The 26239-nt window shown below is 38.9% G+C and overlaps 2 protein-coding genes across 2 annotated transcripts in view; both read right to left on the bottom strand.

Annotated features, from left to right (window-relative positions):
• Positions 1-546: 546 nt before the first annotated feature.
• PPP2CB (protein phosphatase 2 catalytic subunit beta) lies at positions 547-11177 on the bottom strand. The gene is made up of 7 exons (XM_081894706.1): positions 10769-11177; positions 8163-8372; positions 7840-8013; positions 6470-6559; positions 3448-3609; positions 2296-2414; positions 547-1205 (listed from the first exon to the last, which is right to left on the bottom strand). Exons 1-7 carry the CDS (start codon positions 10868-10870, stop codon positions 1133-1135), a joined length of 930 nt encoding a protein of 309 aa, XP_081750832.1. The 5' UTR covers positions 10871-11177; the 3' UTR covers positions 547-1132.
• A 2115-nt stretch (positions 11178-13292) lies between these two features.
• Positions 13293-26239, bottom strand: part of TEX15 (testis expressed 15, meiosis and synapsis associated) — a 31212-nt gene continuing 18265 nt past the window's right edge. The window contains exons 7-9 of the mRNA XM_081893594.1: positions 20505-26131; positions 18012-18076; positions 13293-14821 (exon numbers count right to left, since the gene is read on the bottom strand). Coding sequence (XP_081749720.1) covers positions 13708-14821; positions 18012-18076; positions 20505-26131 — 6806 coding nt within the window. The 3' untranslated portion in view covers positions 13293-13707. The remainder of the gene's footprint in view (positions 14822-18011; positions 18077-20504; positions 26132-26239) is intronic.

Below are 26239 nucleotides of genomic sequence, written 5' to 3'. Positions count from 1 at the left end.
GTGGGATGGAATTGTCATTCAATTCTTACAGAAGCTTTTTAAGTGATTATTTTGCAGTAAACTAAGTTGTGGAGGGAGAGTAACTGTTAGGAGAAATTACAACTTGCAAAAGAACTAAGTTTATAAAAGGTACCAACTATAAGGAAAAATTGGCAGTGTCTTCACCCACATTTTGTTAAGTTAAATCTGTAATGTGAATTTGAGCTAATATAGTTTTACATAAATAGAACAAGTTAACATTTTGCTTCATTATGAGGGATATAGCTACTGTCTTATGCAGCATATCAAAATGTGAGTTCTAAATATTTAGTTGCAGATACTAGTTAGCATGAAGTAATGATATAAACTAGAAAACTATTAGCTATTACCTTTATACTACTATGAAAGGAAGAGTGAGTGCAAACAGTCTCATGCTATGTTTGTGGCCCTGGTCCTACGTGTTTAGCTGCCAGATATTTAATGCCAAGAAGCAGTATTCCAACAACTGATAAATCCCCTATAATGAATGAGAAAGAGAAATTATTTCATTTCAGTGTACCCATCTGATTGGAGTAATGATCTGCAAGTTTATTTGCTCAAATACATCAAATAAGATGCAAGCACTTTGACAAATATACAGAAAAAAGGTAGGATCAACACAGAACAGTAATCTAGCTTAAATGGAGGGAAAGCTTATGACAACATACTCCCAAGAGGAACTTTCTTCTGCAGTTAAGTTACTTATGTCAATAAAATAGAGGGCGATAGGCGTAAGAAGGAAGTTAGTTTGTGCATTTTTCTTAAACTTCAAAATGTTAATACATGCCAGTTAAACACTACAACTAAAATTTACAAGTAAGCATGACAGGGAGATGAGTTTGTTAGTTACCTTTCCTCTTTGAATAGTCCAGAAGAAAACAATTACTATAGTTACAGCAGGCAAACTGGCTGTTGGACTGGCTGATAAAGGATTGATTAGTGCGTTGAAGTCCATCTGAAGTTGTGCTCAAAAGCTCGTCATCCTCATTATGGCACAGTTTGGTCCATGAAGAGGCTTTACGCTGAGACAGACCTCAACTTATCACAAATTGTTGCTTTTCAAAAATTGCCAGGTGTACTACTACTGATCAAGGTCAGGCTGAGGAAGAGATGTTTATAGGAAGTAGTCTGGGGTACGCCGAGTAACATGAGGCTCTCCACGGCGAGGCGCTGGATCAAATTGGAGGCTGTTAAAAGGAAAAGGCTGATTAAGTGCTTTGTTGCATTAACTGCTGCATTTTTATTAATTAAATCCCATACCTGTCCTCTCTCCACTCTCATTTCCACGAGTTCCATTCTTAAGCTATCTTATTGCAGAATGTCAGGCCAATAAAGATAATTCAGGTTTGCCAAAACTGAAAATAGCATTTCAGCCAAGGGTTTAGGATTTCAAGAGGACAATGTTTGTGCTTGCTTGACTACAGTAGACAATTACCCATTTTTCACTAAATGGTAATGCAACACTGAATCAAAAAAGGGAAATTGTATTTTTATTAACTGCAACAAACGTTATCAATATTTCAGTCATCATTTCCCATACTTTCACCCTCTATTAGGGCTTGAGCAGGAGAAGTTCCGCTGAAATAAAAATGGACTCATTTAGCATAGTTTTAATCATGATTTGTTTAAAATTCTGTCCTACATTGAAGGTGACTATTTTGTGGTGTAATTCCCAAATTAATGTGTCCTGTTCCTTGATTAGATGAGGTAGATATTCAACTTGGGTGATTTTAAAAACAAAAGGCAGTATTCTTTAACATACAGTTTCAAAAATATTACTTATGTTTTAGCTATCATTTTCTGAACATTAAGGCCTAGTTTGCACATCACACTAAGCCTTGGAATGTGAGCAGTCCATCCCCCGCCCCGGCCTGCTACTGAACTAAGCCATAACTTCACGTCACCCAAACTCTGGCTTGTGGTTTAGATCTCTGCAGCCCGACCACAAGCTGTAACCAAAGTTTGTCCTATGGGTTAGGGCTTGTAGCTTGTCCAGATGAGCTAATCCCCGAGCCCAGATTTCAACATGCTGAGCCAAGCTTTGTCCCGCTCAGTGCAGCAGCAAAACAACTGGAAAGGAGCAAAATGGCTGCAATCTCCTTTCCACGAGTCCACACATTTGTGCTAAACCGTAACTAGGCTTCCAGCATATGTAAACTAGAGTTCATACTGCAAAAGTGGTGTACTCTATAGAATTCATCAACACTTAACACAAGCCAGAGAACTTTACCCCTTGTAACCCCACCCCCATTGTTAAAACAAGCTCATGTTTCTTACAAGGAATATTTTAAAGTGTCATCTAGTTCCATGATAGCAGCCTGGTTCCCACAACGATAACAGTAATTGGGTGCACTGAAAATGGTGACCACATTCCGATCATGACACCAGTTGTAACCCTGCAGTGGGGGAAGAAAATGCTTTCAGTTAAAAGTATCAACCAATTTCTTCTTAAAAAGGTGTAACTAGATTAAAAGGTGTAAGGCCAGTAATCCCATGACCCTTAGGAGAGAGATCCAGGGGTCATAGGAAGCATCTAATTCCCTTCTCTGGCAGCAGAAAGCAAGCTCTGACGCTAAATTCCCCTTCCGCATTGCTGAAACTTCCACAACTCTTGCTCTACCCTGATCAGAGGTGATAGAGAGACATGCTGGGGATAGGCCAAAATACTTTGATCTAATGCCTTCCAAGTCCCACACCAGGGACTAAACTACAGCCCTGGAGCTGAAAACTTTATTCCTTTCTATCTCCCTTGCATTGGTCCCAATGGGAGGGAAATAGTTTAAATAAAAAGAAAAGGACGGAGTAATGTATGACTGCTTCTTTGTCCTCCCTTTCACAGTGCTGACACAAGCCCAGCAGGACCATCTTTGACTCGCCCGCCCCACCACCTTAGGAATGCATCCTACCTTGCTCTATATATTTTCACTGGTACAAAACAAACTATTTCAGAGTCAGAGCAAACATGCTTTGCACTATCTCAATGAATACTCATTACGTTCAAATGCAAACACCAATTTCTACATCTTTAAACATTCTCTGTAACTCGTGGCGAATTATCAAACCCTAGCCGCTAGCAAATTGGAAAATGTAGGATGCTCACTTGAAATGTCCCCTTAAAATTAATTTAGTATGAACTAAAATCAGTCACAGAGACATTAATATTACAGGATTAACTGGCACACTGGCAAATAAAGTTAATTGAACCATATATTTGTGACACGTGTAAACATTTTTATTTACTCTGAATAGTGTTCTGATAATTCTTGATGAATACTATACTAATTTACACCTTCTAAGATATAGGACATTTTTGGTGCCTACTACATAGCATAAAAATTCAAGATGCTGAGACTATACAACCTTCTTTCCAAAAAAGACAGACTTTCATTTTTAAGCCTTAGGTGACTAGGTGCAACAGAGTAATTATACCTCCATTACAAGTTGGTGAGCACGAGACACCAATGTAAGCCCATTGGCATGGTTAAAGGTTTCAGAGATATCTTGACCAAATGTATAGCCTGCACCACGTGGAGAAATCCCCCAGCCACCACGATCATCTGGATCTGACCATAACAGATCACACATTGGGCCCTGTTCAAAGAAAATGGTACAATATGTTACATAAGGGGGGAAATATTGCAAAAGGTAATCTAAAAAGTGTTAAGCTCCTGGATCTCTTAAGTATATTGCATATTCTATATAATAAGAACATTTTACAAAGAAATAGGAAAAGTGGTTTGTTACAGTCTTCAGGAATTTGAAAATGAAACCTATCTAGAGAAAACAAGTGTGAAAATCAGAGAAGTGAACAGTATCAATAGAAAAAAAATCACCCAACCCCCCTGTAAAAGTGATGAGAAACTTAGCAGATGAGTTTGGCAAACAAAGAGGTGTATGAAGTAAAAGCATCAAAACAAAATACATAGATTCCAAGCCAAAAAGACAAGTTAATACCAGAATCAATCAAACACAGATGAAGCAGAAGAACTAAAAGCAGGAGAAAAAAATAAGTCAATAAATAGAAAAAAGCATACTAGGAAAAAACAGGAAAATATAAATGAACATCACCAGTATGTGAACTATTGTGTGTGTATCTGGCAAAAGATCAAGTTGAACAGAAAAGCCACAGTGCTGTTTAGAGAGAAAATTGGTAAAGAAAAAGTGTAATTTCAGTTGAAATGAAAACTAGGTTGAAAGGACCAGAGGCAGGCAGTAAAGGCACTGAGAAAGACTAAGGCAATTCCCAAAAGGAAGAACGGAAACCAGATGACAGCTAAACAAAGAAGGAAAATCCAAAAGAACAGCTGAGGGATGCCAGGATCCTGCAAGATCAGCTTTTGCATGCAAAGTACCTAGGCATAATTCCAGCTTCAAGCACACAAATGAAATGTTTTAGTTAAAGGGTCTACACCCATCCAATGTGAAAGCTATGCATAATCTCAGAACTGACTCATCTAGCAAACTTTGCATGACATCAGCATCAGTTTAAAATGCACCTTCTAACTATAGAGCACTGTAGATGCACGTCTGTGTCTCTCTTAAACTACATAGTCATTGTGGTGCAAACAGAAGAAAGGAGCCATGATCTACCTTGCAGCTCAAACAAAACGGAGCTACAGAAATTTTATCCACTGTTTATAGTAAAACATTCTAAACCAAGTGTGTGCACCGGCATGCGGTAAACTTTCAAAGCCAGGTTACAGGAATAATCTCAACTTTCTAAAGTAATTAACACCACAATTTTCAATTCATGTATGGACACCCAAATTATTATTTACAAATGCCCAGAATAATTCAATTTATACAAGACAATAGCCCCATTCAGGCATCATGTCTACCAAGGTCCCTGCATGACTCTGTCTACTCCACCCACCCTCACTAAGGTCTGAATGAGCTTCTATCCTCACTTATTCAAGCACGTTTAGAATTCTCATTGAGATTTCCCTGCTTAACTTGGAAAAGTTGGGTGTGCCTGAGATGCTGGGGACTGGACCAGTCCACATATCCTTGTGCTTCCTACGTATGTTGGAATGCGGATGCTAAATCCTGATGCAAAGTGCTTTTAGGAAAGGGGGAGCAAACTATAAACTTCTAGAGAAGATTTCAACCAGAGCCAGGGCTTTTTCAGCCGTGGCCCCAATCTGGTGGAACGCTCTGTCACAAGAGACTAGGGCCCTGCGGGACTTAACATCTTTCCGCAGGGCCTGCAAGACAGAGCTGTTCCACCAGGCTTTTGGCCAAGCCGCAGCCTGACCCCCTCCTGTGGTAATCCTCACAGAACTCTAGCCCAATGGTTGCTCTGAGCCCGGCTCCGGCTGGGGAGGGCGGGACATAAATAAAATTTTATTATTACTATTATTATTATCTACAAATTCTCAACCTCTTCAAAAAGCTAGTCTTCCTCTTTTAAATCATATTTCAGCTATAGCAATGTACTAGCCACTTTGTAAAGTTACAGGAGAGCAACTCCAGTTGCTACAGAACTGTTGTTATCCAAATGCATTCTGTGTTGACTAAAATCCAGTGCAAATGAATGAGTCATGTATCACTACCATGAGTGCACATAATAAACCATTTGGGAAACATCTGTTAGGAAGTATTGCAGATATGTGGTCCATGGCCTTCTCTGTGGTGGCTCTATGAAATGCCTTCCTCCTGGAAATAAATCAGGCCCCAGTGCTTTTGACATTCCAACACCAGGCTGGGCATTTATGAATATTAGCCCACTGCTACATTTCACACTGTGAAATGTAATTTCCCATTTTTTACCTGCTTTCATTTAAGTAACTAGATGTGTTATTATCCTTTTAAATATTGTCACCCACCCTGAGATATTTGAATTTAGGGAGAGTTGAAAAATATTATTGGAACAAAGTATCTATACCACCAGTTCAGGGCTTGATATGACACACAAGCTGTGCAGACATTTTGTTCTTACAGACCCTATTATAGTAAACTATGAAGTAGAAGTTCTGGTCTGTTCATTTTCTAGCCATCCAATTAAAGTCATACATAAAAAATAGTACCGTAGAAGAATAACACTTGGTTTTTAAGATTGATCAGAGCTTGCAAAATTCTAAAAGGCATTTCCACACAAACATGCAACAGGGAATGCCTCATAATGTACAATTTTATACATGTCTACTCAGAAGTAAGGCCCACAAAGGTCAACAGAACTTACTCAGGTACATAACTAGGACTGCCTCCCATTTTTATAAAGACTAGAATGAAAAATAATTTTAAAGGATAAAGATCTGCAAACTAATTAAGGCAACCGACACATTTTTTTAATCAATTAACTGATCAACTGCATGTTGCAACCCTTTTGTCTAGCTATTATATTTGCCTGATTCAGTTCAAAGATATGATACCATACCCTATTCTATATTTAATGTATATATTTGCCATTCAATGTATACTCTGAGTCACAATGCATTTTCATTGATATTACCTCATGTGGAACTTCCTGCAGACGATCAAGAGCTCTAATATGATCCAGTGTATCTATAGATGGGGAAAGACCTCCATGGAGACAAAATATCTGTAGAAGAATAAGAACCAGAATAAATGTATTATGTGCACTGCCAAGGGGTTGTACTCTTCATTCGCTTGAGGTATTTGTTGATACCAAGAACCAATTCTTATGCTACTGTCGCAACATGCACTTGACAATGAGCCTTGTGTGTTGCTTTCTTTCTCAGTTTTTGCACAACAGAACAGAACAGAAATTTCTACCCAAGATTAAAATCACCAGCTTGTGTGATCACCTGAAACAGGTTTTTCATCGGGCCACTTTAGATGCAACACTAAAACCATTGTTTAGGGTTACAATAAGCTGCAGTGAGCCTCAAACTTAAGGTTCCCCCCTCCCCCATCCTCTTCAGCTGCCAGGAGTTTAGAAGTTTTGCTTCTGCTCTAAACGCAGCTTGCATTAAAGCTATAATTAATCTTAACAGTGGTTTGTTGAAACAAGTCAACAAAAAGGCAGTTTATGAAGCTGCCTTGATTCAATTTACTATGGTTAATAATAATCACAATATATCAGCACTCACATGATCACCATTAACCATAGTTTGTCAGTAAACCCAAACAGGTTTCACAAAAGCAATCAATTTAGTAGTACAATGCTAAAAATGTGGCAAAATGCATTAACATCTAAGCCCGCATAATACAGAGCAAAGAGTAACAAAAACAATTTCTGCCTCTTCTGTGAAAATAGTTGATTTCATAGCATTTCAACAATCCCCTTCTATCTGCATCATCTAGAGGAGGGAAATAAAGGGTATCAAAATCCTAGGACTTTTTAAAGTTGCTCCTTTGTTCTAGAGTAAAGGGTCACTTCAACCAATAATACTTTTGTTACATAAGCACTTCTATACGCAAGCCAAACTCATTTTAAATTCCAATTCAAATAGCACCAGAAAGCAATCAATTTTTTGCACAGTGAAAAGTTCTGTAGCTTACTTAATGGCTAATCTTTTTTTTTTTTTTGTTCTAGGTCAACAAAAAGCATCAACATTTCTTAAACTAGAGTTTCTGAACTCCACACGCAAGTATGTTTCACACTTCATAGTGTTATCTGCAAAATACAAACAATATGTATTTTACACGTAACAATTCAAATTAAGGACATGAAATTTAAAGTCATTAGTACAGTACTTTTACCACCGAATATGAAGGCAAAACCACATATGGGATGGAATGCTGGGCTGTCACGAGTTCCCTTTCCCCTCCACACATCTACATCATTCTTGGTAATGGTTTCCAGGTTTACTGAAGCCAAACTTTTTTATGAGTATCACTAAAATAATAGTATCATACCTGTCCATCAACTAGAGCTGTAAGTGGAAGATAGTCAAACAGATCTGTGAAATACTTCCAAACATTGGCATTTCCGTATTTCCGTAGACATTCATCATAGAAGCCATATACTTGTGTAATTTGCCTGCTTTCATGGTTGCCTCTCAGAATTGTAATGCGTTCTGGGTAGCGCACCTAGCCATAAAGAACAAACACATGTTGTAATGATTCATCAGCTGGTATCACCATTATACTCCAGGTGGCATGGAGCTTATCTCATTGCAAAATGTTTACTAAGCATATTTTAATCTAAAACCACAGGAGTCCGAGCCTACAAACCTTACCTTTAATGCCACAAGAAGAGTCACAGTTTCCACTGAGTAGTAGCCTCTGTCAACATAATCTCCCATGAAGAGATAGTTTGTGTCTGGTGATTTCCCGCCAATTCTAAAGAGCTCCATAAGGTCATGAAATTGACCATGGACATCTCCACAAACTGTAACAGGACAACGTACTTCCTGGACATTTGATTCTTTTGTAAGTATCTCTTTAGCCTAATATGAGAAAAAACAACCAATCAGATTTGAAACCAAAATATAGTCAGTTTTTTATGCAATGTAAAGAAAAACTGCTGCAACAGAAGATCTAGTGACTGTCCTTAATCTCAGTGTTGAACTGAGTTCCTTGTTGAACTCAACAGGAAAGAGGATGGGGGCAAAATCAGAATCAACTGGCTCTGCCTGTAACTGGTTATGGCTCCACCCTATTGTTTGCCTCCCTGAAGTCTGCCCTACGAGTCCCAATGGGCACCAGTCACAACTGGCATAACGTTTAGGAATTTTCCAGGTGTTCAGGAACTACCTATTATCTCCCGTTTGCAAGTATCACCAATCAAACCCCAAACCCCTACCCCTATTTCAACAAATGCAAGGCCCTACAATGTTCAAAAAGCACTTGCTTGACACTTCAGGATGTGTTTATCAACTCCAGGAAAAATTGTATTGATAAGCAAAATCAATATTCTTAAAACTATTATCCTAGGTGCACCCCACTTCCAGACCTATCATTACTACCAGCAGCAAACATTATTAAGAAGTTAAAATATATGATCTACTATGGATTAAATAATATTAATCTCACTTCAATTCCATAAATCATGGAATATTTCATTTATGTATAAATTTTAGTGGTAAAAGTGCTAGAAATGTGGTCTTCTGGAAGCCATTGCTTCAATGCTTCTGCACTAATTTATGCATATTTCTGATTACATAAACATATTCAGCCCTGCATTTTTAAAAATTCTGATTTCAAAAGACATACCAATAAACTAAGATATTTAAAACTCAAGAAATAAGCACAAAACTATGGGATTCCTGTGGCTCCCTCTTGGCTGTAACTACATAACTTTCAAATTCACACTCCTGGTGGCTGGGCAACTATGTCCATAATGCTAAGTGTAATGGATGTTGAATGTTTAGTTGAAAAGCGGGGGTAGTTCTGTATCCAATTATACAGAGCACTGCAAGAATTTACATTATTGAAATATGTGGAAAGCACGTACAGCTGTTTTCCTAACAAAAAGAAAAATGTAAACATTATTTGTACTGTTTAGGCTGCAATCCTATACACACCTACATGGGAGTAATTCCCATTGAGCAGGCAAGTACAGGATCACACTGTTAACTCTATATTCTCATAGGCTAGCTAGAGCCATGAAAGAAGCCTTCTGTGAGGGAAGCTGTCCAAAACTTCTGAAAGAAGTCAAATTCACCCAGGCTTCTTTGTATTCAACCTTGTGAGGGGAAGGAAAAAGCAAGTAACCTAGTTCAGATAAAGAAACTAGAATGTTCCAAAATTTTCTGGATCAGGGTGTGCAAAACAGTGAGGATAACGCCATCATTGGAGGTAAAGCATAGCTGTCAACTTTTCCTTTTTCTTGCAAGGAATCCTATTCGGAATAAGGGAATTTCCCTTTAAAAAAGAGAAACATTGACAGCTATGGAAGTAAAGGAATACACAGTACTGTGTCATAAAGCCATTTTTTCTTCTTCAAAGTGACAAAGCACTTTAACCAAGCGGTGCTATTTTGCACAATGCTCTAAAAAATGTCTGACACATACATTCAAAACGTAGTGACCACATAAGCACTGCATCATCCACTGAGTACTTGGGGGCGATACAGTAGTGTGGCTCATACCTGGATTATAACAGAACCCGCTACTCTGTGGGTCAGCATGCGTAAGAGTGGCAAAAGCAACCTCTTGCTGCAAGAAATCCGGTGCTGAGAGCATCGTGGGTTTTTGTTTTGTTGTTGTTGTTGGAAAAAAACAACAATACAGTTGCGGTCATCTGTCTGTGGCCCCCACCCTTCGCAACACTTCCATCTCCCCACGAGCGCGCAGGGAAGAGTAAATTGCAACGGAGGAGAGTGAATTGTAACGTTCCCTACAATCCCACAGTGCCCTTTGCCAGGAACACAGCAAGATTTCAAACCAGGCCCCAGGCACCAAGATCTTAACAGTGCTAAGAATGATGAGGATGGAGAGAAATTCGCAGGGAGCGGAGACAGTCACAGTCCAAGAAAGGCAAAGCCTGGGTTTAAAGTATGACATTGATATATACTCCACCAGCTTCATTCCACGACTGTCAGCTGTCAGCTTCGCTTTTAATCTAATTGCTATATGCAAATATCTTTTTTTTTTGGGGGGGGGTAATTTTTACACAGCCGTAGGCAGCCCTTTCCAGAGAACTCTCTCCCCCTTTAGCCTTCTCAAAACTGTCTCCTTGGCTTCCCAGGACCCGTTTTGCTGGCAAAGGGAGAAGTCCAAACCTTTTGCCGGAGTCATATTCAGCTTTTCCCCCCTCCTTCCTCTCTCTCTAGTGATCCTCTCAGATCTATGTACGGTTTTTATTTCGGTCAGATCCGGGCCGCCCCCCGTCCCCCACGCACCTTCTCGCAGAGACTCCGCACTTGGCTCTCGCTCAGCTGCTTGCACTCGTTGAGCTGCTCGATCCATTGGTCCAGCTCCTTGGTGAAGCTCTTGTCCTCCATTCTGGCCAGCCGCCCGCTCAGTTGTGGGAGAAGGGAGCAGCGCCGGGCGGCGTGGCCAGGGCGGCGTGGTCCAGGCTGGACCGGTCCAAAGGGAGGGAAAGAAGAAGGAGGAAGGAAGGAAGGAAGGGGGGAAAGGGAAAAAAAAAAGAAAGACAAGCCAACGGTACTGAGGGGGGCAAAGAGAGAGGGGGAGGGGAGGGGGAGGCCCGGACCAACGGTCACAAGCCCAACGGCCCGCCTAGAGAGCGCGCGCGCGACACAGGCCCAAGCCTCACCCTCAAGTCCCTCGCCCCCTCCGGCACCGTGTAATGGCGGCGGCGGCGGCGCTGCGCACTTCCGCCTCACGTCGAGGCGCTTCCGGTGAAACGGGCCGGCCGCAGCGCCACCTATCGCCCGGAGGGCAGAACTTGCCCTCGTTCCTCGCCTCTGCTCCGTTCGCGAGTTGAGAGAGGAAAAGGGATCGAAACCTGAAGGCAGGGGCGGATCTACTATGAAACGAAGGAAACTTAAGATTCAAGGCCCCTAATCCCCGAGGGCCCCCAGAAGTGGCTTTAGTGCACTTTTTTGGGGGGGGGTCCTGGTAGACCCAATTTGAGTCACACAACTCAAATTGGGGTTTGTTGTATTTCAATAATCTTAAATTTGAGTCAGGAGCACAGATGTTATGAAGGTGGAGTGTGGCAGTACAGCAATTTTAAGCAAAATCTGAAATGTATTTTTTTAATTATTATTTAACTGTGGTGATCTGACATGGAAGAACCCCATTGAAGATGATCATTCAGGCTTTGGGGCCCCCAAAATTGTAGGTCCGCCACAGCCTGAAGGGTGCAGTTCGGGGAAGGAGCCCACTACAAGCACCATTTTGCTTTCATCGTCCAGGGAACTGACAAATACTGTCAAGCTTGATTTTTAACAAGTTGGACTTCTTTATTTTTATGGTGGTGCCTCATATTTGAAATCCGTCTTCCTGTGTCCCAAGCCTTCCCTGAAACCAACTCTGGAACATTCAGTGAATTTATTTACTTGGGCCTTTTAAATGTCCGGAAATTTTCAGTAGTGCCATGGTTTCTAATAATGTTCTATTATTTTAATGTGTGCTTTTTTTAAAGCACTGGTTTTAACTGTTTTAGGAGCTCCTTCAGCACCAAATGAGGTATACAGCTCAGGAGCAATTGTGCTGGCTGTGGGGATTGCACCAAAGTTAGGCCCATGCAAATGCGAGGCAGCACATATCCCAGAAAAGGTGCAATCACTGCAAAAGATTGTTTGTTTGTTTGTTTGCTTGTTTTGTTTAATTTATATACCACCCTTCATCAAAAGATCTCAGGGCGGTTTGCAGAATTAAACATCGGGTCCCACAGTGCCAACAACTATCTAATGTCATGCCCCAAACCATGAATACAGGCTGCAGTCTTCTGGATTTAAAAAAAATTCTGTGGAATTAGCACAAGTCTCAGGATGAGATTTTAACAGCCCTAGTCTGGCTTTCTGTTACAGTGCTGAGTGCAGTTAACCTCTCCTTTCCACAGAGATATGGCTGAACATTTTTCCTGAGGAATGCAGAGATGAACCCATGTCTCTTCCAAAAAGTGGTAGTAGTGCAAAGGAACTGCAGCAAGTCCAGTGTAGCTACCAGTCCCAATCTTATCTGGGTTAATGTTATGACACAGCTGTTCATCAAAGTCCATGCTCACTAAAAAAAAAACATGTCTACTACAGTAAGCAACTACTCTAGAGAAATTATACCTCTGCTCACCCATTTTACCTGCTGTTTTCACACAAGGATTGTGTCATTGTCAAAGTTCAGTGCGTGTATAAGAGTGCATTGTGCAATCACTTGCGAGATGCTTCACAGGAACAGAATCACAAATGAAATATCCCACTGAAATAAAATGTGACTAGTAAAGTATTTCTATTATGCTTTACTAATTTCACCTGTACCCCAATTTAAATTGTGTAAAACTGTGCAGAATTGTGTTCCAGATAAACTGCCCAGTATTAAGTTATAAAGATTCAGATTTGGCTTTTTCTTAAGTTTTAATTTTGGTTGAAAAGGCAAGGCAACAGCCTTTAAGTTATTAATATCAAATTTAAGTAAGTATTTTAATCAAGTAAAAAAAGAAGGGACAAAAAATTTCTATGCAAATGATTCATGATTCAACCAAGAATAGAAAGAGGACTACTTTTGGCCTTTGTTCCATATGTAACATCACAATCCTTTGCTCTGCTGTAAAGTGCAGCGACATCTATAATTACTTGCATAACATCCAAAGGGCAGATTCAACAGTTATGACTCCACAGTACTGGCAATAAATAGTATGTGGGGCATCTATGGGTGTTTCATTTCTGGATGCTATGCTTACTATAACAACACAAGTTTCTGCCTGAATTATAAATGATGAACCAGTACAGGACCAGTCTGTTAACTTTCAAGTAAAGTTTATTTCCTTCAGGGCTTTAAAAAAAATTCTCAAACCACTCTCCTAGGGTACATTAGTCCAAGGTCTAGTTCAGGACTGCTTTTAAAGGAATGAAAGCTAAAAGAATACGATAAAATAACAGCTATGGTGTTCAACATGCCTCCAAGGGCTGGTTCACATGGGAAATGCCCCCCAGAACCATGCATGCATTGCGCTGGCTCCATATTACTTGCTGGACATGGTTGTTGATTCACAAAAAGATATTTTAAGCATCTGACTCATGTCAAATGTATCATGTTGATCTTGCTAGATTTTTACTAGACACATACTAATGGGCAACTAAATGCCACTTAAAAAAAACCACACATGCTCATTTTAAAAATTGCTTTAGTTCCTACTGTATGTATGTAGTTCCTATTATGTAGTTCCTACATAATCTTCTGAGCCGTTATTGGAAGGATACGGAAAAGCAACTTGTGTCCAAGGCTGATTTTCTGTATACCATGATGGCTGTTGCCAATGGCTATACGGAAAGGCCACGGCAGAACTGAAATAACCATACATTGGATAGGTTTGGGCTAAATTAAACCTTTGTGATTCTCCAACACTGAAATGACTAAAAGTCTGTGAACAAAACATACTAGACTCTGTGTTATACACTATGCTTGTAGTTGTGGACATGCCATGTGTCAGGGGATTCATTTCACAGGAATTTAACTCCTGGTATGTCTGAGTTACTGAGTGAGTATTGCAATGATTTTGATATAAGTACCAAGAGTAATAAGGATAAACTGCACCATAAATATGCACAGGAGAACTCTGCAACTGAGAGGTTTCCTCAATATGTTCATTTTGATTTAAAGGTTGAAATTTAGTTTTGTTATTTTCACTGTACGATGGTTCCATCTGCAAATGCTCCAATTCCATGGCTTTATTTAGTTCTGTCATCACTGTGGAATCTAAATTATATGGGGTTGTGCAGTTGGAGGTCACATTTTTTTCCTGTCCACATTCCCCGTTTCGATCAGATTTTAGAGGTGAACTCAAAGCTGTGCTACATTCAGGCATTAAATGTGAAGCATCTCTCAGGACATCTGATTTTAAGTTATGGTGCTCATTTAGCGTACCCAACACAGAATTAGCATCATCTCTAGTAGGAGAGTTTTCAGGAGATTGTTGTAATAACTCAACTGTCACTGAAGGTAAAGAAAGACTTTCACCTCCCTCATTGTGGGATGCAATATATTCTTGGTCATGGTCTTTTGCATTCCAGCCGCTCTTGTTGAAATCTTTTAGATCTGCTAGATTCTGCTGACCAGCTAATGTGTTTGAACAAATGAACTTTGGTTTGGAGTCATTTGGTGAAGATTGAATGCTTTCACAGGGATAAGCAACTTTCAAATCTTTTAACTGTGCAGGTGAGATTGGTGCTGTCTCTCTCAAATTGCCAGGTTTTTTATTCCACATATTGTCTGTTGAAATGCTTAACTGTACTTCTTTCTCTTTGGGGAAATTATATTTTCCACTCACTCTGTAAAACAAAAATCAAACTTTTTTGTGTGATTTTTGAAAAACAAGAATATCAAGGTTCTAGTAGAATTCGGACCTGATCTGAATTTATTCGATGCACAATAACATATATTGTTTATGTATTTATTTCTAAACATTTGCTTGGTCCCTATTTGTATAATCTGGTAATATATTTTGTTTCAAAACTAACATTTCAAGGTGGAAACAAAGCATCACTATTCTCCAGCTGTCTTAATTGTGAATAATGGAAAAGAAAAGGTGTGGGTAGCTAATCTTGTGGGTTACTAGATTCATCAAATGATCTGGGCATGGGTTATCATAAATAAAAACGTGTGTTAGCTTGATAAAAACATGGAAAAGCCAGCTGGCTCAAACCAATGGCCAATCTAGTCCAGCATCCTGTGGGAAACCAGCAAGTAAGATTTGAGCATAAAAGCACTCTCCCCTCCTGGAGTTTCCAGCAACTGGTATTCAGAAGGATTGCTGCCTCCAACTGTGGAGGCAAAGCTATCATGGCTAGTAGTCTTTCATAGCCCTCTTCTCCATGAATTTGTCTGATTCCCTTTTAAAACCAAACAATCTAGTAGTCATCACTGCCTCCTGTGGGAGTGAACATACTACATAGAGAATATATTTCTTTGATCTGTCCTGAATTTTCAAACACAGAGCTTCAATAGATATCCACGAATTCTAGTGTTGTGTACAAGACGGAAAAACGTGTCTCTATCCAATTTCTCCATGCCGTAATTTTAAAAACTTCCATCATATAACCTCTTACTCCCCCTTTTCTCAAACTAAAAAGCCCCCAATACTGCAGCCTTTCTTCATAGGGGAGTTGCTCCATCCCTTTGGTGATTTGGGTTGCACTTTTCTGAACCTTCCCCAACTCTACAATATGCTTTTTGAGGTGAGGTGGTCAGAACAGAACAGAACAGTGCACAGTACTCCAAAAGTGATCACACCATAGATTTGTATAATCAACATTATATCATATCATAATCATGTTATCAGCAGGTTTAATTCCTTTCTTAATCATCCCTATCATAGAATTTAACTTTTTCGCTGCTGCTACATACTGGGTCAACCTCAAGTTCTTGTTCCCGATTTGTCACTGCCAGTGTAAATGTGAAATAAAGTGCCCCCCCGCCCAACATCTATCGCTTTACAATTGTTTACATTCAATTGTATTTGCAATTTTACTGACCTTTCACTCAGTTTGGAGGGGTCTTTTTGGAGCTCTTCACAATATCTTTTTGTTTTAATGACCCTGAACAACTTACTCAAGGTGTATGTGAGAGAAACTTATTGGCCTACGTGCTCAGAATATTCAAATGTTATGTCCACTGCCCAAATGGGCAATCTTAATCCCTCAAAGGGTGTAGGGAATGTCTACCTCCAAATAAGGGAAACGTTTTAAAAGGCATTTAATAGATGGAATTTATAGAAGTAAAAAGCAAAAACAAGACAGGCTAAAGACCTCTCAAAAGTATGTTTCATCAACTTTAGATTTCGTGAAGATCTAATACTAGATCCAATACTGTTCAGATGACCTTCCCACAGACAACACAGGTTTCTTCGATACAAGAGCACATAAATCATGTTAATAGGAGAACAGAAACAAAAATGTGAATATTTTACTTGAAATTCAAGTTATCTATCTGACTGTTCAAGAACGAAATTTCTTTCAAGAAAAACACATGAATCCTCAGAGATAAATAACGTTTTCTCAGGTTACGTTTTATGAAGAGATGACTTTTAAAGAACAAGGGAGGCTGTTTCTTGACCAGATCTATCTGATGATATCCAAATGAACAACTTGGCTGTATAAACGTGGATAACGGAGTTTATTTTAACCAAGGTCCACAAGGAATTTCACGTGAAAGGCTACTTCAGCAGCTGGTTAAAAAAATATGGCACATCAGAAATGCAGGGAAAAATCAACCCATTTGTTCCATCAATGCAAGACTTCTTACTGTGCAAAGGAACTTTATTTTCTCTGTGTGTGTACCCCCTAAATCTGTTCTGGCATTTCCCTCAACCCTTTGAAACAAATCTGCGACGGCACAGGGCTCATGTGGGGAGACAGTACATACATGTACTGTCTGCAAGGCATGCATTAATCGGCTTTCCAATGCCAGGATGTCATATCAGCAACACAACTATTTTTGTGAATTGCCACTGTTAAACTACCACTGTCTATACTCATCTGCATTTCATGTCCACCTCTCTGCTTACATTCTGTTCTAAATGTCTGTCAAATAACATTAATTAGAAGTCTTTTTAGATATGTGCACATTATATGCCAAATACTGTCTTCTAGAATCAGCCATTATAGTACCCTGCCACAGTAGGAGAGATGAGAAACAGAGACTTTCCCTCAACCTCTGAAAGACCTGTCCCTGAACTGTTTCCATCCCAGCTGCTTTTTATTTTAAAAAAAGTACTATTTAACTTTAAGGTGCAGTATCTGAGTTTGCTTCGCTTCACCCCCTCCTCCTACCTATCCCATTTTCCTTTTGTGGTTGGTCTTTTAGATTTTAAGCCTGGGGACAATAACTGTCTTAGTTTAATTGTTTCTATGAAAGCCACCCTGGTTGCCTTTCCGGTGGCATTTTGTTTTTTAAAATCATTTAAAAATCCTATGCCCTTTTAAAAGGTGAGGTTTGGGGGGTTGCTTATTGGGTTGTTGCTTTTATTTTGATTATATATTTTGTGGTTTTATATTCTGGTTTTGTTCTGTGAAGTGCCCTGAGACCTTCGGATATAGGGCGGTTTATAAATTCAATAAATAAGTAATTTTTTATTGGGTTTTCAAAATACAAGTACAAACCAAAACAGAATAAAAAAATAAAATAATCTAAACATAAAAAGTATAACTCATAGAAATAAGGTAAACAGATGGAATTAAACAATCTAGCAATATAATCTAAAGGATAATTTCCAGAGTTCCATATATTGATTGATGGCTTAGAAAGCTGTTGTTGCAAGTGGTGATTACAAACATACGTGATATAGTTCCAGCTGATAGCATGAAAGGCACGGGAGCCTTTTTGGTTGAACAGTGCAACAGAAATCCTCTAAATAAAGTTTGAACACTGATCCGCAAAATTTGTATGAAAAGTTATGGAAGTAACACGTTTCAAATAGGTCCACTAGGCACTGGTATTTTGTTACTGTTTTACTATTTGTACCTTAAATTCCTGCTAGTTTCTTCTTCGTTTATCTTTTCTGTGGTTGTCATCAGTGAATCAGCAATCTAATAAATTGAAATAGGAAAACAAACTGATGTAAGTGTATTATGCACATTAATTCTTTTAACCCTTTTCTCTAAGTTCTATAAAATTGTAAAAACAATGGGAAAGCGTTTTGTGCTGTTGGACAAGACTTCAGATTGGATCATGAGACTCTGTTCCCATCATTCCTTACCACTGGCCCTGCTAGATAGGGATGATGGGATTTGTAGTCCAAAAACAGCTGGAGACCCCAAGTCTGGGAAACACAGTTATTGATTTTACAAATCACTTTGAGGGTTGTTTTCTTCTTTCTACAAGTGGTGTATTATTTTTATGAAACAACCAAAGAAATGATATTCTCTATTTCAGTTCTGCAAAACAAAACTTCTTAACTAGAAGTAATGATACCACTGATGTAAATTTCCTTGCTAATTCCAGTTGTGCATATATTTCCCTTCTTAGCCTTGCACATACACTATGTAAAAGTAGTAGTTTACTAACCCCCTCCTCCCCCCACTTTATACTATATACAACATCAATTTCTCACATTGAATATAACTGATCTGAAAAAGGACTTTACAATCTGAAAATAGAGATGCATGTACTTTTATTACCCAAGAAAATCTTTAATAAAAGGGGGAGGAAAAACATTTCCCTTAATAGTATCTTCTGATACAAGCATTTAATTGTATATTGATCATACAATTAAAGGCAGGAGGATTATTATTGGGGGGAAAACCTCTTCAAACCTCCATAACTGCAATAGTATGTGGGCTAGTTTGTAACACAAGATTATTTTCTTACAGTGGTGCCCCGCAAGACGAACGCCTCGCAAGACGGAAAACCCGCTAGACGAAAGGGTTTTCCGTTTTGGAGGCGCTTTGCAAAACGAATTTCCCTATGGGGTTGCTTCGCAAGACGAAAAATTCTTGCGAGTTCCCGCGGGTTTTTTTTGCTCCCCCTTTTCCTAAGCCACTTAACAGCTGATCCGCTGATAAGCCGCTTAACAGCTGATCGCTAGAAGCCGCTAGACTGCTGTAGCGCTAATCTGCTAAGCTGTCAATGGGCTTGCTTTGCAAGACGAAAAAAACGCTAGACGAAGAGAATCGCGGAACGGACTCTTTTCGTCTTGCGAGGCACCACTGTATTTGGTTTTACAAAACCGTAATAATGTTCCTTATGGTGGCCTTACACAGCATTGATCCAATGCTCTACTATCCAGATAAAAAAGATCCTTCCAGTAGCACCTTAGTGACCAAGTTTGTTACTGGTATGAGCTTTCGTGTCCATGCACACTTCTACTATCCAGGTGAGCCTAGACCAAAACTCATTCACTATGTGATTACTTTTTCTTTTTATGGTTATTGCTGTTTTTCCTTTTGTTATTTTTCTGAATGATGCCATGGCCTATGATGATGATGATGATGATGATGATGGATTACTTTTAGACGGATTCAGACTAAATGTTTACAAAGGCTTGAGCTCTTTGAGACTGTTCTATTTAAACCCTCACAAAGACCTTGAATGCACTCAGAAAGTTACAAAGGTTGACTTGCATCACTCCAAGGGTCTAATAATATACCTTGGGTTGGGCAGAACATGGAAAGCAGGCAGGCAGGCAGGCAGTAGAGGGCACTTTTGATACCTTAGCATAACATCTTTTCTCATGAGGAATGAGACTGCAGTAGTCCCAGTCCTTTGTGGGAAAAGATAATCCTGAGGATTGTTTGCCACTTCCTACATCCTTTCCATGCCCCAACAAGGAGTCTTGGTGTTGGGCAGTGGGGAAGGCTGGGACAGCCCTGCTCCCATCAATCCTACATTTTTGGCAAGCTCAGTTTGAATATTTGCAACATCCCTATTTGAAGTATTCGGTAATTTAATGTGCCCTTAATGTTCCTGGAATGCCACTAATACTACCCATCTTCCCATAAAAAGCTTAGTTAAGACATAAGCGGTCACTAGTCGCCACAATACAATTTCCAGCATCAGAGGCAGTGTTTATAAGCAATATTGCAAATGCTGGGCAATATACATACAGTGATACCTCGGGGTACATACGCTTCAGGTTACATACGCTTCAGGTTACAGACTCCGCTAACCCAGAAATAGTGCTTCAGGTTAAGAACTTTGCTTCAGGATGAGAACAGAAATCATGCTCCGGTGGCGCAGCAGCAGCGGGAGGCCCCATTAGCTAAAGTGGTGCTTCAGGTTAAGAACAGTTTCGGGTTAAGAACGGACCTCTGGAACGAATTAAGTACTTAACCCAAGGTACCACTGTACATTGTGACTAGTAGCCATGTGTAATGCTTTCAGTATTTTTGAAGAATTCTATCAGCACATTTGTGAACAAAAATAATACATTAAATATATTTAGAACCAAATAAAAGTATGTAGCATTGTCACTATATCATTCTTTAAAAACAGAAGTGTTGAGCCAAGTGGTTTTACCTTTATCTTTTTTGTACGCGAGGGATCACTCGTCTCCTCAGATGAACTGGAACCATCTTCTGAAGCGATACTGGCAGGTCTTTTGTGTTGAGACTGGGAATCTGAGGCCTGGGAAGCTGGTGGGCCGCTGCTGCACATACTGTGTTTGGTGCTATGTTCCTCAGTGGTATCCAGACCTTGTCTTTTCAACTCGCAAGATTTTCTCCAGTTTTTAACCATTTGATATATAACCAGCGGCAAAGGTGACTTTTCCTGTTTAGAACAGATGAACTTCATATGCTCAATAGTCTTCATTATTTTCATAATGTGAGCCATTTTTCCTAAATCCTTCCTTTCACACATCATCAATTTCTCAAGAAGTGAAGAAAACTGATTGTAGTTGTATTCTAGTTCAGACACAGTACTTCCATAGTTTAAACTTATAGTATATGGTACCAAATTGACGCACATAGAACTGAAGGACTTCGATGTTTGTAGCACGTTTTTAGTTTCTGAAAGTTCTTTAAGCTCCCTTGAGAAAAGATGAAGCGCATACGAGCAATTCAAATTTTTTGAGAAGCCATGAATAGCTTTCCACTCATTCTGAAGTTCAGAGATGGAAGAGTCTATAATTTCTATAAGGTTGCCTTTCCGGTAAGAGAAGGAAGCCATTTTTTCTTGACATCTTAAAAGTTCAGGTGTAAGTGATGTATCAAACCATAATAAACTTCGAAATCTTGGTTTATCTACTCTTCTTGCTATTGAGTTTTGGAGAAAAAGAACTGTTTCATATACCATTGTCATTTCAGCATACACTTCAACAGCTTCTGGTTTCAAAATGATAGGATTTATGCCACCACTTTTCAAGAATCCCAGCACGTTTTCTTTTGTGATCAAAACACTGTCACTCTCTTCCTGTAAAATCTGAAAATACTGTTTCAACATTTTCATATGCTCTGTACATCTGCACAAGAGCTGTTGTAATCTCTCAGTATCTGAAGACTGCGCTTCACCTAATATTTCACCAATACAAGCAATATCCTGGCGTACAATGAGGGACTTTGTAATACAATAATTTGCCTCTTGTTGCTTGCTTGCCATTTCACAATTACTAGAGTCCACTGAAGATTTCTTGAAAGTCTGTTCTTCAACAGCACCGTTGAAGTTTCTTCTTCCAAACTCCTCTATCATAAGCTGGTAAGTCTCATAGAGCTTAGATAGGTCAGCTTCATTTATTTTCATTGCTTGTCTTTCCTCACCTTTAAAATCTCCATTTATCAACTTAACTTTTTCTGTCCAAGCAAGACTTTTAGCAGCATCAAAAAATATGTGCTCAAGTCCAAACAGTGATGCTTTTATATTCACATCTTCACAGGTTTTTATGAATTCTACTTTTGTAGCAATAATATCCATTATGACCCAAAGATGCTCTTCCTTTTCTGCCCTCAGATTAATGCCAGGAGTTTTAGATTTGCTTATTAAATCTACTGTATTTTTTCTTGCATGTTCTAAGTCATCAAGAGTATCTCCAAAGTTAGCTCCACAAACATATGGGACAGAAAGGAAAAAATCAGAGAAATTGTAATTGCTTTTCATTGCTTGTTCACATTCTTCTATTTCTCGCCTCAACTTCAAGAAGGAATAGTAAGAATTATGTTCCCATCTTGTGTTATTAAAGGCACCCACTAATTGTTTGTGATGGGATTGTAACTCATTAAGAGCATTGTATTCTAGTCTTCTCTGAAAAGCAGGATAGAAATTTGATTGTTGTTGGTAACCTGACTCCCCACCAAACAACTCACTACACAGTGAATCATCATACCAAAGCAAGCTTCGGAAGGTTGGTACACCTTCTATAAGTCTCTTCTTATTTTCAATGAATTCAATGGTTTCCATTATAATCTGTAGTTCAATCAGGGATTCTATAGCAGAAGGTTTCAATTTATTAATAGTCTGCATCCTTCTTTCAGTACTCTCAAGTATCTCCCTCGAAACCAAGACTTGTTCAGAAGAGCATTCCTGCTTTTTTTCAAAAGCTCTAACAAAGGAGGGAAGAACGCTTCTGCAAAATATAAGTTGTTCAAGTAATACATTCAAAGATGTGGTTTCATCTGCCTTTCTCAAGATCTCTGATATTTTAATGATAAAATCAAGGGATTTTTGTTCAAATCCTACTTCTGGATGTTTGATGTCATGACTGAGGTCTCTGCAGTTATTAAAAGGTTCATTTGAAAAACAGTTGTTTTCCAAGGACACAGGAGACAGTTCGTAATCATTGGATGAGGCTTTGTCACTCAAACTTATCTTTATTTGCGGTGCTGGGGCTATTTCCAGAGCTTCATTTTCATCAGAAAAAACATTTTCCAGCCTTATGGAAATATTATCCGGTTTTAAAATGTTCACTTTTGCAGAAGATTCTAATGCCGCTTGAACTGGCGTGGCAAGTTTAATTGCAGTTGCCTTGATATCAGAGTCACAAGTCCTTTCATCTTTTCTTTTGTCTTCTTGATTGACACATGACTCCTTTTTCTCAACAGCTGTATTCAAATGTTTTGCACTATCTTTGCTTGTACATCTATTAACTTCAGAGCTGATGTCGTGCTCTGTGCTTACCATGCTGGCACTTACATTTTCTTGGGTAATATATCCAGAGATGACATTTAAATGAATCTTCTGCTCATTGCTCATAATGGGTTTGTCACTGCTTGGCTTTGTACTTTTCAATTCCATGGTATCTAAGCTAGCAGATTTCTCGGAGGCTGTTTGAAGTTTAGTTAGTTTTGCATTTCTCATGTTATCACAGCTACAAGGCATATCTGAAACGCAGCTAGATGAGGATCCACATTGTAGGACTTCACATGATTTTGATGATTCACTTGATTTTTTCCTTCCAGCTTTTGCTAATATTTTTAAAGATTTCTGAACTCTTCGATGTGCTTTTCTTAAGTGAAACATTGCTCCATCTATTTTTTGAGAAAGATGTTTGTTTTTACATAACAATGCTTGAGTGTTAAGAGTATTCAAAACATTCTTAATATACTCTTCAGACTGCACAAATGTTTCAACTTGTCCCTTGGACGATGAAGAAAATATATACTTCTCTTCTGAATTGTTCTGTTCTTTCCTTCTGTGATGTTTGGTATTTTTCTCCTGCAACCATTTCATATCCTTTTTATATCCTGAACATTTCCCCATATCTGTCTTCATTCTGAAAGAGCTATGAGGGGAATTCAGTTTTGGCTGAATTATGTTGGTGATTGTAATCTGCAGGTCAGGACATACAAATTCAGCTTTTTCTTCCGAATCATTTTTATTCTCTTCCACAGAGGGCTTTCCAGAAACCTTTGTACTCTGACTAGGTTTTTCTAAGAGACTATCCCAATCCATACGCTCTTGTAAATAATGATACACATCCCTTTTCTCCCAATAGTTTCCATTTTTACATGGCTTCTGTGATGTGGAGATACATTTTTTACACTCTCCTAATGTATTTTCAAAGTCACTAACAATGTTCAGGTTCTGGTCATTGCATCTTACCTCTAAATCCTCTTCAAATACTTCTAGACTATCATCTTCACAAGAGGAATTACTGTTCAACTCTTCATTTGAAAGACCTGAAATCTCAGACTGAGATTGAGGTTTTTTGAATTCTAGATCCTTTATATTCTCCAAAGGTACAGGAACAGAGGTACTTATCACAGAGGCAGTGCAATGTTTTTCTTGATAAGTCACCATGTCCGTATCTTTAGTTAGAAATGCTTGGTTATGTGGGTCTTCACATTTTTCTTTGCTATTGTTTATCAGCTTTCCTTCTGTTGTTGAGCCTCTACCTTGACCACTGAAGTTAAATTCAGAATCTGAGCTTTCTGAATCCAAAATTTCAGGCTTCCTTGAAGTCTCCATACAGCATTTTATATCACTTATCCAGTCCTCCTTGACAGAATCTTCTTTGTCTGATGTTTCCTCTGCTGAACTTTCTGATGAGGAAGGCATCTGCATTGTAGGGGTATCTCTTTTACCTTTTTCTTCCAACTCGCTTGTGTATATTTGATCAAAATCACTGGTATTTGCTGTGGTGTTTGTTTTACAGTTCCTTTGTTCATCAACAAATATTCCTGAGGAAAGAAGACATTCTTTGCTATCTCTAAAAATATTTTTATCCAATGAAACTGACTCAGGAAGACACACACTTTCCCCATTAAAATTTCTCATTACTGTGTCACTTCCACAGGAAGTTGGGGATTGATGCACGATTCTCTCTCCGATAGAATTATCTTTTACTTTCTCTATAGTACAGTAGTCTTTTTCACCCACTGAGCTGTTTGCTACTTCACATGCTGTATATATTGGTTTATTAATGATTACAGGTGCTTCAATCTTATTGAATTTTTCAAATTCTGTCACCGCATGGCACCCATTTTGTTCAAAATTCTCTGCATCCATTTGATTCTCTATAGACTGCTCACTGATATCTTCATCCCAGACTTCTCCCATAACATTTTCAGAAATGTGCAGTTTTTTACAAACTTCAGACTGTAATGTGTAATCTTGGAGACTACAACTGTTAGCACTATCATTCTGTTCTTCCTCTGATGAAGTAAAATTGTTTTGAGCACATTTTGTATCCAAATTGGCTGAGCAATGCATTTCAGAAATGTAAGCACCATCTTCTTGTAACTGGCTCTCCATTTCTCCTCCCATCTTATAATCGCCAAATGCTGCACTTTCTGGGTTGTGGTCTGGAAATTTCCATTCATTAATCAATGTTTTAGAAGGATTTAGGTGTAATGAGGGCAATTTTGAATGTCTTGTTCCTTTTTCTCCTCTTACATCTTCCATAAGGGTTCTGTCTGAATTATTAGTTTTGCAGACCTTTGATTTTAAAGAACTATCACCTACATAGGTTTTCAAACAGTGATCTGTATCAGTATTCTGAGAACCCAAAATGTTTTTGTTGACACTACTTATTAACCCTTGCTCACCATTCACTGGGGAATCTTTATTTCTGTTTAACACAGATGGCAATATAGTCCCTTCCAAATTTTCTTCCAAATATGTTTTCTCCATATATTGCTTCTGACCAACTGCATTCTTGGAGTTAAGAAGAAAATTCTCAGTTACAGGATATGGCGTGCTTAGAGTAGCAGATACTTTCATTTCCAAGTTATAGTCCAGCTCATTCTCACACTGTGAAGATTGCTTCTCCAAGATTGCTTCTCCATTTTGCTTCTCTAGGACTTGTTCCCTTTTTTTTAACCTTGGATCCTTAATCAGTTTTGAAGTAATTACAGTACTTGAGCCGCTATCACAGGCAGGAGAAACTTCAGGATGAGTTTTCAAAGAAGAGTTTTCAATATGGGCACTTCTAACATTTCTGCTGACATCCAGATCGGGGGAACAATGAAGATTAATTTCATTTGTTTGTATATGTGGGGAATCCCACCTTCCAGTAGATTTGGGCTTCATTTGGGTTTCAACTATAGAGCTGTTCCAGTTCTGTAGGCCTCCAGAAAATGAAGGAGATGCATTATTTTCTGAGTTTACTGCACAACCTATCGTGGGCTTTCTGAAATGTTCATAGATGAGTTGGCTTTTGCCTATCCTTGTCACTCGTGTACAGTTTTCCAGCGGTAGTCTTCTTCCTCTTCCTGTAAATACAAGGAAACAGATTAAAGTATAGGGTTGTGAAAATATTTTTGACCAAACTGTGTGCAGTATCTTCAGGTTAAAATGTGGCATATTTGGGAGTGATGCTT

This window comes from Podarcis melisellensis, assembly GCF_964234715.1.
Source record: "Podarcis melisellensis genome assembly, chromosome: 17".
NCBI lineage: Eukaryota > Metazoa > Chordata > Lepidosauria > Squamata > Lacertidae > Podarcis > Podarcis melisellensis.
Note: the sequence above shows the minus strand (reverse complement) of the source record. Positions and strands in the feature narration are given on the sequence as shown.

Excerpts from the sequence above, each read along its gene's own strand:
- PPP2CB (XM_081894706.1), bottom strand. The coding sequence starts at position 10,870 with ATGGAGGACAAGAGCTTCACCAAGGAGCTGGACCAATGGATCGAGCAG. Across the intron at positions 2,415-3,447 it reads CTCACCAACTTGTAATGGAG|GGTTACAACTGGTGTCATGA; the intron begins GTATAATTACTC and ends CCCCCACTGCAG. Across the intron at positions 1,206-2,295 it reads GACACTTTAAAATATTCCTT|CCTCCAATTTGATCCAGCGC; the intron begins GTAAGAAACATG and ends TCCTTTTAACAG.